General features: G+C 46.3%; 1 protein-coding gene and 1 non-coding gene across 3 annotated transcripts in view; both read right to left on the reverse strand.

Moving 5' to 3' along the window:
* RASA3 (RAS p21 protein activator 3) overlaps positions 1-2736 on the reverse strand; it is a 212021-nt gene extending 209285 nt beyond the window's left edge. The window contains exon 1 of one of the 2 annotated variants that reach the window (XM_037806929.1): positions 2411-2736. In XM_037806929.1, coding sequence (XP_037662857.1) covers positions 2411-2465 — 55 coding nt within the window. In that variant the 5' untranslated portion in view covers positions 2466-2736. The remainder of the gene's footprint in view (positions 1-2410) is intronic. The other variant, XM_037806930.1, reaches the window with a different exon arrangement.
* A 4546-nt stretch (positions 2737-7282) lies between these two features.
* Positions 7283-7389, reverse strand: LOC119512995. The gene has a single exon (XR_005212505.1). It is a non-coding gene; the product is annotated as a U6 spliceosomal RNA (small nuclear RNA).
* Between the last annotated feature and the right edge of the window lie 3925 nt (positions 7390-11314).

The raw sequence follows: 11314 nt of genomic DNA on the forward strand, positions 1-11314 counted from the left end.
CTCTAGCTATCACACTAATCCTCAGCTGAGCCCTGGTGCTTTGCTCGCTTGTTTAAAGTAGAGCAAAAAAGAGAGAAAGGTGGGGAATGGCCAAATCAAACAGCTTCCTCAAACCTCCTTCTTTCTAAATCAGGTTCCTCCGTGTTCGTGTCCAGAAAGCCCTTCCACGAATATCAGATGTTAAGCTAAATTATGTTGGCATGCCAGCTGTGCAGGGTTCCTGGCCATTCAGTGTCTTTCCTTGCCCTCTTGTTTTATGTACTATACCATTCTGGAAAGAAACCAATTCCCTTTGTTTAACACACCACTGGAATCCTTCCTTGAGTAAACAGCTGCTGGGGCTGAGGCTGAGGCTGCGGCTGGCTACGCTAGACTTGAACTACAAAGTTCCCAGACCAGTATCTGCCCGCTACACTTGGAAACCCGTCACATTCTTACATCACCTCATCTCAACCCACCCTCCTGCCTTCCCCCTGCCCCCCACCACCCTTGATTAAGAAAGCAGAGCATTCCTCACCCAGCTACACTGGACTCATTCATTTAGCCCAAGAATCCTGGCTGAACAGAGCTTCAGAAAACTGCATATAACAGAATGATCTTTGAAGAGAGGTAGTGCTGTGGGTTTTCTCTTGCCCACCACAGTGAGGTGACTCTTTAAACAAGCAGGTAGAATATGACGTGGAGTTGCTTAGTATGAAAGTGACAGCAACTTGCAACCACATAACACAAGCAATCCCTCTCGTGTGCGAACTACTCAAAGCTAAAGTGCTGCCACATCCTATCTGCAGTGCTTCTAAGCCAAATATCAAAACATTGTCTCAGCGGTGATCCTTAAACCAAAATAAAGCAGACAGGAAACAACATGATGATTTAGGGTAGCTGGAATTCCTCAGACAGCATCAAATATCATCAACAACTGATGCTTAAACAGTCACTGGGTGCCTGGCTCTTTCCCCTAACTGCATTTTTTTTTCATATGGGAATAAACTGAGATGTGAAACTCAGTTCAGTGGGTGAAAAGGATCCTGAGACCACTTTAGGTTCTCCCTTTAGGTTCTCAAAGGCCTCTGCCAAATCCAGCCAATCTCTCACCTAACAGTCTGGTGGAAATGCACAGTTATAACATCAATGTATAATAGCTATTCCAGGCACCGATCTTGTTTGGAGAAGAGGGGGGAAAAAAAAAGAGCTCAGGTGCAACCTCTTCAGACGCACCAGCACCTCGCGAACTCCTCCACTAAACCCACTGCAGAAGCTGCATTTCATTTCCCTCGGGAGCCGATCTGAAACCCGGCCTCTCTGCCCAGTGAGGAAAGCCGAAGCCGCTCGGAGTCTCGGCGGCCTGAATGGCATGCCCGGCGTGACCCGGCTCCCGGCGGCCGGTCCTCAATGAAACCGAGGGAAGCGCCGGGAGGAGGGTGCCGGCAGCCCCAGCGTCTCCCCGCCCGGCGGGCGCCCTCCGCCAGAGCGCCCTCTATCATCACACACACACACACACACACGCACACGCACACGCACACGCACACACACAGGAAGCCTGGCCTGACCCTGGGAGCGAGGACCCAGACAAGCCCGGAGAAGGGAATTGCCTCTTTAGGGGCGGGAACGGATGCGCTCTGCAGCCAGCAGCCCGGCCCCGGCCGCGCGCCCCTCGCGGAAACAATGTCCAGATTGCAAGCGCGATCACATTCTCCCGGAAAGGAAGTTTCTTGGCGCAGCCACCAAGAGCAGAAGCGGGGACGACTGCGCGCGGGGTGGTTTTGGCACCTGAAGTTCACACACCCAAACAGGCCCCCACACACACTCACGCGCGCGCGCACACACACATACACACACACACACACATTCGCACACGAGAGGGGTCGAGACTCGCGCCCTGCACCAGACCTCCCTCCCCTCGGGGCAGGAGAAGCCCACCTCCTCCGACCGCGAGCCACGAGGAATCCGGGGCCGTTCGGAGGGCAGAGGAAGCGCGGGGAGCTTGGACCTCAGGGAGCCGCTGGGCCCAGCCTCGGTGGATATCCTCGGAGGAGGGAGATGGGGAAAAGGAACCGAGGCAGACAGACTCAGCCCCCATCCCTCCCCGGGAGAGCGCATCAAGTGTGCGCGACCCCGAGAACCGCGCAGCCGCCCCGAGGGCGCCTCAGCCGCGGACCCTCCGCAAAGGAGCCCGCCCTTCCTCGGCGAGCGGCCCCGGACCCCCGCGGGCCCCACTGGAGGCAGTCGGGCCGAGCCCGGGAGGAGGGAGGCGCGAGCAGAGTCGGGCGGCGGGTGGGGGCTGGGTGGAGGGGGTGGGAGGGGGCGTCTCCGCCGCGCGGACTTTGCAGGGCTCCCACTCGCCCATTGTCAGCGGCCGTGCGCGAGGTTGCGGGGGCCCGCGCCGCTCCCCGGAGGGTGGGGGGACGCGTACCGATTTTGATCTTCACGCTCTGGAAGACCCGGAGCCCCTCTTCTTCCACCGCCATGCTGCTCGCCGGCTGCCGGTCAGTCTGTCCGTCTGCGCGTCCGCCCGCCTGTCGATCGGGCCCAGGAGGTCCGTTGGGACTCGCCCTGGAAGTTCACCGGCCGCGCAAAGGCCCCCGCCGTGGCACACGGAACAGCGTAGAGCCGGCCGCGCAGTGGGGCGAGGGGGAGGCGGCGGCTGGAGCCCAGGAGAGGCTGCGGCGGCGGCAGCTGCAGCTGCAGGGGCACCGCGCGCTCTGCGCAGCCGGGGTCCCCGCGCGCCTCATTCGGTTTGGAAAGCCGACAGCGGCCCCAGGCGCCGGCCCACGCGCCCCGCCCATTGGCCGTGAGCTAGGGGGCGGGATCAGGACGACTCCACCCACAGCCCAACCCCAGCTTCCCATTGGCCGAGGCCCGGAGAGAGGCGGGCTTGGCTTCTAGACGGGGTTTGGAAGGGTCCAGCCTAGGACTGTAAGCCGAGGCCGAGAAGGACCCGGGCGAGCAGCGGCGGAGCTTCCCAGGCCGAGGCAGGGCAGTTTGCGGGCCGGAAGATCCCGCTTCCGGCCTGCTTAGGGTAAGAAGGGCCTCAGAGACGGTTACCCTCAAAAAGTAACTGCGCGCCCATCGCCAGCCCGCGGCCTCGGCCTCCACGGACCCGCCGCGGCCAGTCGCCGGTCCTCCCCCTCCGCGCTGAGCCGCACGGGCTCGCGGGCGCCGCCGCATCCCCTGCCAAGGCGGAGACAACTGCCGCAGTGGTTTCTGATCAAGCCAAACAGTGGTTCTTCATCTGTTAAGTGAATCTCTCGGGTGGGGCAATCCGTCTCCGCACGGCAAGGTGCGCCGCGAACCGTGTAAGGCGCCTCAGACGCCACAGGCACGACCACCCTGCCCGCTGGGACATCCCTCGGAGTGAAGCGGGCGCTGGAGAAGTTGACGTATCCTCCGAGGGCAGGGCCGCCGACAAGGACCAAAACCCCGGGCGTGCGCTCCCGCGGGCGCCCAGGCCCGGGCAACCCCTCTTCCCGGGGGGCCGAAGGGCTGCGACGAGAGGGCGGGGCGCCCCTGCAGATCCCGAAGAAGCTCCAGAAACCGCTCGGCTTGGCGTCCGGGAGGGTTTGAGGTTGTTGTCCCGCGCAACTCGGGCCCAAGTCGGTCCATTCCCAGGCTTCTCCCGGTGCAGTGATTAGGTGAGGAGAAAGCTCCTTTTGGGATCCAGAATAGGCAAAGGGAGTTATCTGATGCATGGCCCGTGGCGGCCGTTTATAACTACGAGGCTCTTCATTAACTCTTTTTTTAATTTAAAAAGTAGCACAAGCACAAAGTTTTAAGAAATTCAAATATAAGTTTCCTTTATTCATAAATCTTTCAAAAAGTAGCATCCCATTTGTGACCTATTTACAAATCTTAATTAAAAAAAAATACTGTTTTAAGTACAGGAATGAAAACCTCATCAGGACATTTTCACCTTGGGTTTCATATGGAGAATTAGAAAATCGACCTTTTGATTTTGTCTCCATCTCCAAAACGAGTGATCTCTGAAGGCTTTCCTTGATCTATGGGAGGTGAGGGGAAAAGAGTGATGCTTATTCTGCCTTATTCATTTGCATCCTAAAAAAAAAAAAACACACAGATGGACAAGGGTAGTGAAAAGAGTGTGGACTCAGCTTTAGGACCTCGGACACGATTCTTCCATGCGTTGAGTCTCTGTTTCTTCATCTGTAAAATGGGAGTAACCTACCTCCCTCATAGTGTCTTCAGTGTTCCTGGACAATTCTCATGGCACAGGTTATGTGCACAAAATAGATGTGAATGCCCTCCCCCTACCTATCTGGTGAAATATAATACTCTATGTTTTTCTTACGATGTACAAGGAGTCCATCTGTATCTGGAATTTAATGAACTATGAATCCAGCATGTTTCAGTGTTCTACATCTGATTTGCGTACATTACATACATTATCTGATTGGGTTGGTCTCATGCCAACTCAATGAAGATATTACAGATGAGGAAATTGAAGCCAAATAATTTGCCACAAATCCCTCTGTATTTGGAAACACTGATTCCACATCAGCTTACTCTTGCCAGTGATCTTCCCACATCCAGGATCTATTTGCTTCCTCTTTCTTCTTCCCCCTTTGCCATGCCTCTCTTCTAATGTGGTGTTCTCCGTGCAGTTGCTTCCACTGCCCTTGTCTCTCAATTATCCCTAATTTTGTTCCCCCCTTTCCATTTCCTCCCTCCATTCTCCATGGAATCCCCTGGCACTTTCAGACTCTGAGGGATGAAAGCCTTGCTCTTAAAGATACATGATTTTCTGCCCAAGAGAGGATCCAGAGATGATCAGCTGCAGATCAAACGAGAGAAGGAATTGACCTCCATGAGTTGACTTCCTAGGTATGGAAGAAAAGCTCTTTGAGTCTGAAGAAGCAAAATAATCCTGTGATATTCCTGATTAAGCCTCTGACAACTCTCTGTTCCCCTCTGGATAAATTCCCTACCTTGGCCCTCAAGGCCCAGCATGATCTGGTCCTCTTTGCTGTCATCTCCAGTCGCTCTTCCCCTTCACTGGCCTCTGGTCACACTGGCCTACTGCTAATTGTTATGCAGGCGTTCCACCTGCCTCAGAATATTTGCACTTGTGGGTTTTTTAGACACCTCCCCAGATAGCTGAGTGTTCACTGCCTCGCCTCATTTAAATCCTCACTGACAATCCTCCGTTCCTCTCCACTTCCCTCTCCTACTTTATCTTCACAGCACTTAACACCAAGGATACACACACATGTGTGTGCACACACACACATACTGCATGTGCTAGACACTGCATGCACTAGGATACAAGCTTAATAAAAATATAGACCTGTTTTGTTTTTTTTTTCCACTCCCTTATCCTCACTGCCTAAAACAATACTTAGGTATGTGCAGCAAGAATTAATGACCATTCTTTACCCTGACTACTTTTTGCCTCTAGTTACACGGGCCACCTTCCTGGTCCTCAATCTTCTGGCTTGAGCTTATCACCTCAGGACTTCCATGCACGCTGTTTACTGGTAGTTTAAATGGAGGTTAAGAAAGCAGACTCTCTCTTGGTTCAACCCCCCCCCGTTTTGCTGCCTACTGATTCTAGGACCTGGTTAGGTCACCGTGGTGTATGCTGTGAATGCTGTCCATGTCCCCTCCTTTAAGACCAAGAGTTTGCCTCAATTTGCGAAAATGCTGAAAGCAAACCCAGCTCCTGAGCTTCTCATATGACCACAATTGTTGCAACTACATTGTTAGTTATGCTTCTCTACTCAATCCTTCTTCCCTCACATCCTTACAAGAGAAAATTCTCTGATAAACTCCTGCACACACATCTCTGCTTCAGAGCCAGTTTCCAAGGGAACCCAGTATAAGATTGTTGGGGCCAGGAGTGGATCTAGGAAGCAGACTCTAAAATGGGATTTCAAAGCTGGATTACTCACCGGCCAGCTGGCAATGAGGACACCATCACTGGTAACAGGTGGATAGCCTCTTCCGTGCTGTAACAGTGTTTTTGCTAACACTTTCACCAGTGGGGAACTGGAATGGAATATCCATGGAAAGGAATATACTGGCAGGTGTACTATTCAGGCAATTGAGAGAAAAGTAGAAATTATATGGCCTATGGATTTGGGTTTCTCTTGGTAAGGGCTATCATTATATTGGGGAAAGATAATGAAAAGCTATTGGTGATTAATCATCAATTTAAGGAAAAGTGTGAAAAAAGAGGGCCTCACTGTTACCGTAAAAAGACAAGCTCGTGTCTTGCTGCTAGAAAACCAGAAAAGCTGTGGATCAGGGCCAGGAATTAATTATGAGGGTATCAGAGCTCCAGAGAAGGTTGAATACTCAATGCAAAGAAGGTTGCTATGCCAAGGTCAGGACCCTGGTTGGGAAGATGTGAGACCCTAAGACTTGGATTGTGATTATCTGGATCAAATGTACTCAAAAATCTTGAATCCTTAGATTCCCCTAAACCTTCTGGGCATTAAAAAGTCTCCCACTTCTCCCTGTTAAATGCAAATGCAATCTCTGTACTTGAAGATGATGCAGAGATTGGTGACTTGCAAGATAATACATATACCCTCATGATCTATCTCCACCTTCCCTCCTGCCCACCAGACCAACATAACCCAGCTGGGTAAGTGTTAAGTCTAATAAGGGAGGAAAGAGACTACCTGCCAAAGGAGCTTTAGCTCCCAGCAAACATGTACTGGCAGGAGCTGGGAAAGTAAACGCAGAAATGGATTCAGAGAATTGTGGATTAAGGGGGAGGCAGAAAATAGATAATGTTAGAGTTTATCGATACAGGAACAGTTAACCATTATACAGGATCTACACACCCAAGGAAATGATGCTAACATGCTGCTAGAATGGCCCTTGGAAGTTTGTCAAAAGCAGTATCCCACACGCAGTGAGGAAGAAATGCCAAAATTGTCATGACAGACAGTAGAGGAAGGGAACAAAATGCTCAGAGAAATGAGCAGACTACAGAAGATAAACTATATAGGGCCAGGAAACCCAGCTACTGACTAGGTTTCATGGGAAATCCCAGAGGATGCTCCGTTTCCAGAAGTGATGAGGAATGTGCTGGAAAGAGAAGCACATGCATCACTCAGAAGCTCAGTGGCGGCTGTCCTCTGTAGGAAAGGACTGATGGCAGGAGATGCTGCTACAGAATTGGACTCCATAGCAATGAGGATGATGGGGTCGTGAAATAATAGAGGCCAGGTGGTGACACAACCATCAGAAGCAAAATGGGTGCAATTATTGAAAGAAGCAGTAAGATTGGAGTAGTAGCCAGGGGGTCTTTTTTTTTTTTTTAAATATGGAACGCTTCACGAATTTGCATGTCATCCTTGCGCAGGGACCATGCTAATCTTCTCTGTACTGTTCCAATTTTAGCATATGTGCTGCGGAAGCAAACACGCCAGGGGCTCTCAATCTGCAAAAAGCTATAGAGATGTTTTTAGGGGCAAGATACAGTCAGCCAGCAAGAGTACTGCTTAATATATAAACCAAAAGAAATGAAAGATGGATGATCAGGATATTGAAGGAAGTCATTCCAATAAAAAGTCACAATCCCTTGCCCAGTTTCCATACATGAGCCAGTTCTCATACCCAGAGCCCGTTGATTGAAGGAAAAACTGTATGGAAGGAAGGACCCTGCTACAAGTGTATATGGTAATATATACTTCCCCAAAGTAGTCTATGGCCATGTACTCAGGTAATTGTACACCAGGGAAGGAAAATACCCAGATATTTTTAGGGCTGCTGGGCATAGGGACTGAATCGACGTTGCAACCCACGGACCTGAGGTGTCATTGTGCTCCCTGTTAGAGTGGGGACTTGTAAGGTACAGGTGATAAATGGAGTCCTGACCCAAGAATGACTCACAGTGGGTCCACTGGGATCCATGGGACCACCAAGGACCATTTCCTCTGTCACTAAAAAATGTAGGCTAGGTACAGACATAATTGATAGTTGTCAGAAAATCCACATTGATTCCTTAGCCAATGGGTTAAGAGCCATCTCAGGGGGGAAGGCCAAGTTGCTCTGAATCCTATTTCCAAGATGTAAAATCAAAAACTATAATGCATCCTGGGGTAAATATACCTTTTTCCTTAGAGAAATTGAGGGTTTACATAAAAAGCATGCATAAAATTCAGGGTTCCCACATACTACCCTATTATTAACACCTTACGTTAGCATGGTACATTTGTTACAATTGATGAAAGCACATTTTTGTACTTGCACTGTTAACTATACCTCATGGTCTACCTTAGGTTTCACTGTTTGTGTTGTACAGTTCCCATGGATTTTTTTAAATTTTTACTCTAGTAACGTATATGCAACCTAAATCCCCCCTTTTAATCACAACTATATAATTCAATGCGATTATGTTCACAATGTTGTACTACTTTCACCACCACCCATTACCAAAACTTTTCCATCATCCCAAATAGAAACTCTGTACAATTTAAGCGTTAACTCCCTATTACCCACCACACATGTCCCCTGGTAACTTGTATTCTAGAGTCTAACTCTATGAGTTTGCTTATTCTAAATATTTCATGTCAGTGAGATCATGCAATATTCGTCATTTTATGTCTAGCTTATTTCACTCGACATGATGTCTTCAAGGTTCATCCATGTTGTCGCATGTATCAGAACTTCATTCCTTTTTATGACTAACTAGTATTCTGTTGTGTGTATATACCACATTTTGTTGGTCCATTCTTCTGTTAATGGACACTGGGTTGTTTTCATCTTTTGGCAATTGTGAGTAATGCCACTATGAACATTGGTGGGCACATATCTATTCAAGTCCCTGCTTTCAATTCTTTTGGGTATTTACCTAGAAGTGGGATTGCAGGTCACATGGTAGTTCTAAACTTAACTTTCTGAGCAACTGCCCAACTGACTTCCACAGTGGCTGCACCATTTTACGTTCTACCACCAACGAAGGGGTGTCCCTATTTCTCCACATCCTCTCAAGCACTTGTAATTTTCTGTGTTTTTTAAAAATGGTAGCCATCCTAGTGAGTATGAAATGGTATCTCATTGTGTTTTGATTTGCATTTCCCTGATGACTAGTGATATTGAGCATCTTTTCATGTGCTTTTTGGCCACTTGCATATATTCTTTGGAGAAATGTCTATTCAAGTATTTTGCCCATTTTTAAATTGGAGTGTCTTTTTATTTTTGAGTTGTGGGATTTCTTTATATATTCTGGATGTTAAACCCTTCTCAGATAAGTGATTTCCAAATATTTTCTCCCATTCTTTAGGTGGTTCTTTTACTTCCATGATAAAGCCCTTTGATATACAAAAGTGTTAAATTTTGATGAGGTTCCATTTATCTATTTTTTCTTTTATTTGCTTGTACTTTGGGTATAAATTCTAAGAAGCAATCACCTAAGGCCAGGACCTGAAGATGCCTGCCTAAATTTTCTTCTAGGAGTTTTATACTCCTGGCTCTTATATTTAGGTCTTTGATCCCATTTGAGTTGATTTTTTATATGGTGTAAGGTAGGGTATCCACCTTCATTCTTTCGCATATGAAAATCCAGTTTTCCCAGCACCATTTGCTGAAGAGACTATTCTTTGCCAAATGAGTGGTCTTCACCACCATGTCAAAAAACTGTTGGCTGTAAATGTGAGGGTTTGTTTTCTGATGCTCAATTTTATTCCATTAGCCTCTCTGTCTGTCTTTATACCAGTACCATGCTGCTTTGATTACTGTGGCTTTGTAATAACTTTTAAGCTCAGGAAATGTGAGTACTCCAACTTCATTCTTCTTTTTCAAGAGGGTTTTGGCTATTTGGGGCCACTTACCTTGCATATAAATTTTGTTATTGCTTTTCCATTTCTGCAAAGAAGGCTATTGGAATTTTGATTGAGATTGCATTGAATCTGTAAGTCACTTTGTGTAGAATTGACATCTTAACAATATTTAGTCTTCCAATCCATGAACACAAATATACCTCCACTTATTTTTGTCTACTTTGATTATCTTTTACCAATCTTTTGTAGTTTTCAGTGTACAAGTTCTTTACATACTTGGTTAGATTTATTCCTAGATATTTAATTCTTTTAGTTGCTGTGGTAAATGGAATTTTTCTTGATTTCTTCTTCCAGTTGGCTCATTACTAGTGTATAAAAACTCTACTGATTTCTGCATATTGATCACTTTGATGAATTAATTTATTATCTCTAGTACCCTTTGTTGTGGATTTTTCAGGATTTTCTGTATATAGCATCATGTCATCTGCAATAGAGGTGTGTTTTATTTCTTTTTCTTGCCGAATTGCTCTGGTTAGAACTTCCAGTACAATGTTGAATAAAAGTAGTGACAATAGATATCTTTGTTTTATTCATGATCTTAAAGGGAAAGTTTTCAGTCTTTCATCATGAAGTATGAGGTTAGCTGTGGGTTTTTCATAGAAACCCTTTATCATGTTGAGGAAGTTTCCTTTCTAGTCCTAGTTGTCTAAGTGCTTTTATCAAGAAGCAGTGTTGGCATTTGTCAAATGTCTTTTCTGCAGCAATTGAAATGATCTTGTGTATTTTTTCTTCATTATGTTAATGTAGTCTATTATATTAATTTATTTTCTTATGTTGAACTGTCTTTGCATACCCGGGATAAATCCCACCTGATCATAGTGTATAATTCTTTTCATGTGCTGTTGAATTCAGTTTGCTACTATTTTGTTGAGCTGTTGGTTTTTTTGTTTTTGTTTTTGTTTTTTGCATCTATATTCATAAGAGATATTGGTGTGTAATTTTCTTTTGTTATGGAATCTTTATCTGGCTTTGGTATCAGAGTGATATTAACCTCATAGAATGAATTATGGAGTGTTCCCTCCACTTCAATTTTTTGGAAGACTCTGAGCAGGATTGGTGTTAATTTTTCCAGGAATGTTTGGTAAAATTCTCCCTATGAAATCATATGGTCCTGGGCACTTCTATGTTTGCAGGTTTTTGATTACTAATTCAATCTCTTTACTAGTTATTGGTTTGTCGAGGTATTCTATTTATTCTATTTCTTCTTTTCATCCATTCTACCAATCTCTGCCTTTTTTTTACTGGAGAGTTTAATCCATTTACATTTAAAGTAACTGTGCTGATAATGAAAGACTTCCTTCTGGCATTTTGGTATTTAGTCTTTGTAAGTCTTATACTTTTTCTGAGCCTCAATTCTTCCATTAATGCGCACTTTCATATTTATTTGATTCTTTGTATTGTACCTTATGAGTTCCTTTTCATTTCTTTATGGATATATTTTTCATATATTTTATTTGGGGTTACCATTGGGTTAAAATTTTTAACATCCTAAATATATAACAATTATA

This window comes from Choloepus didactylus, chromosome 17, assembly GCF_015220235.1.
Source record: "Choloepus didactylus isolate mChoDid1 chromosome 17, mChoDid1.pri, whole genome shotgun sequence".
Taxonomy (NCBI): domain Eukaryota; kingdom Metazoa; phylum Chordata; class Mammalia; order Pilosa; family Megalonychidae; genus Choloepus; species Choloepus didactylus.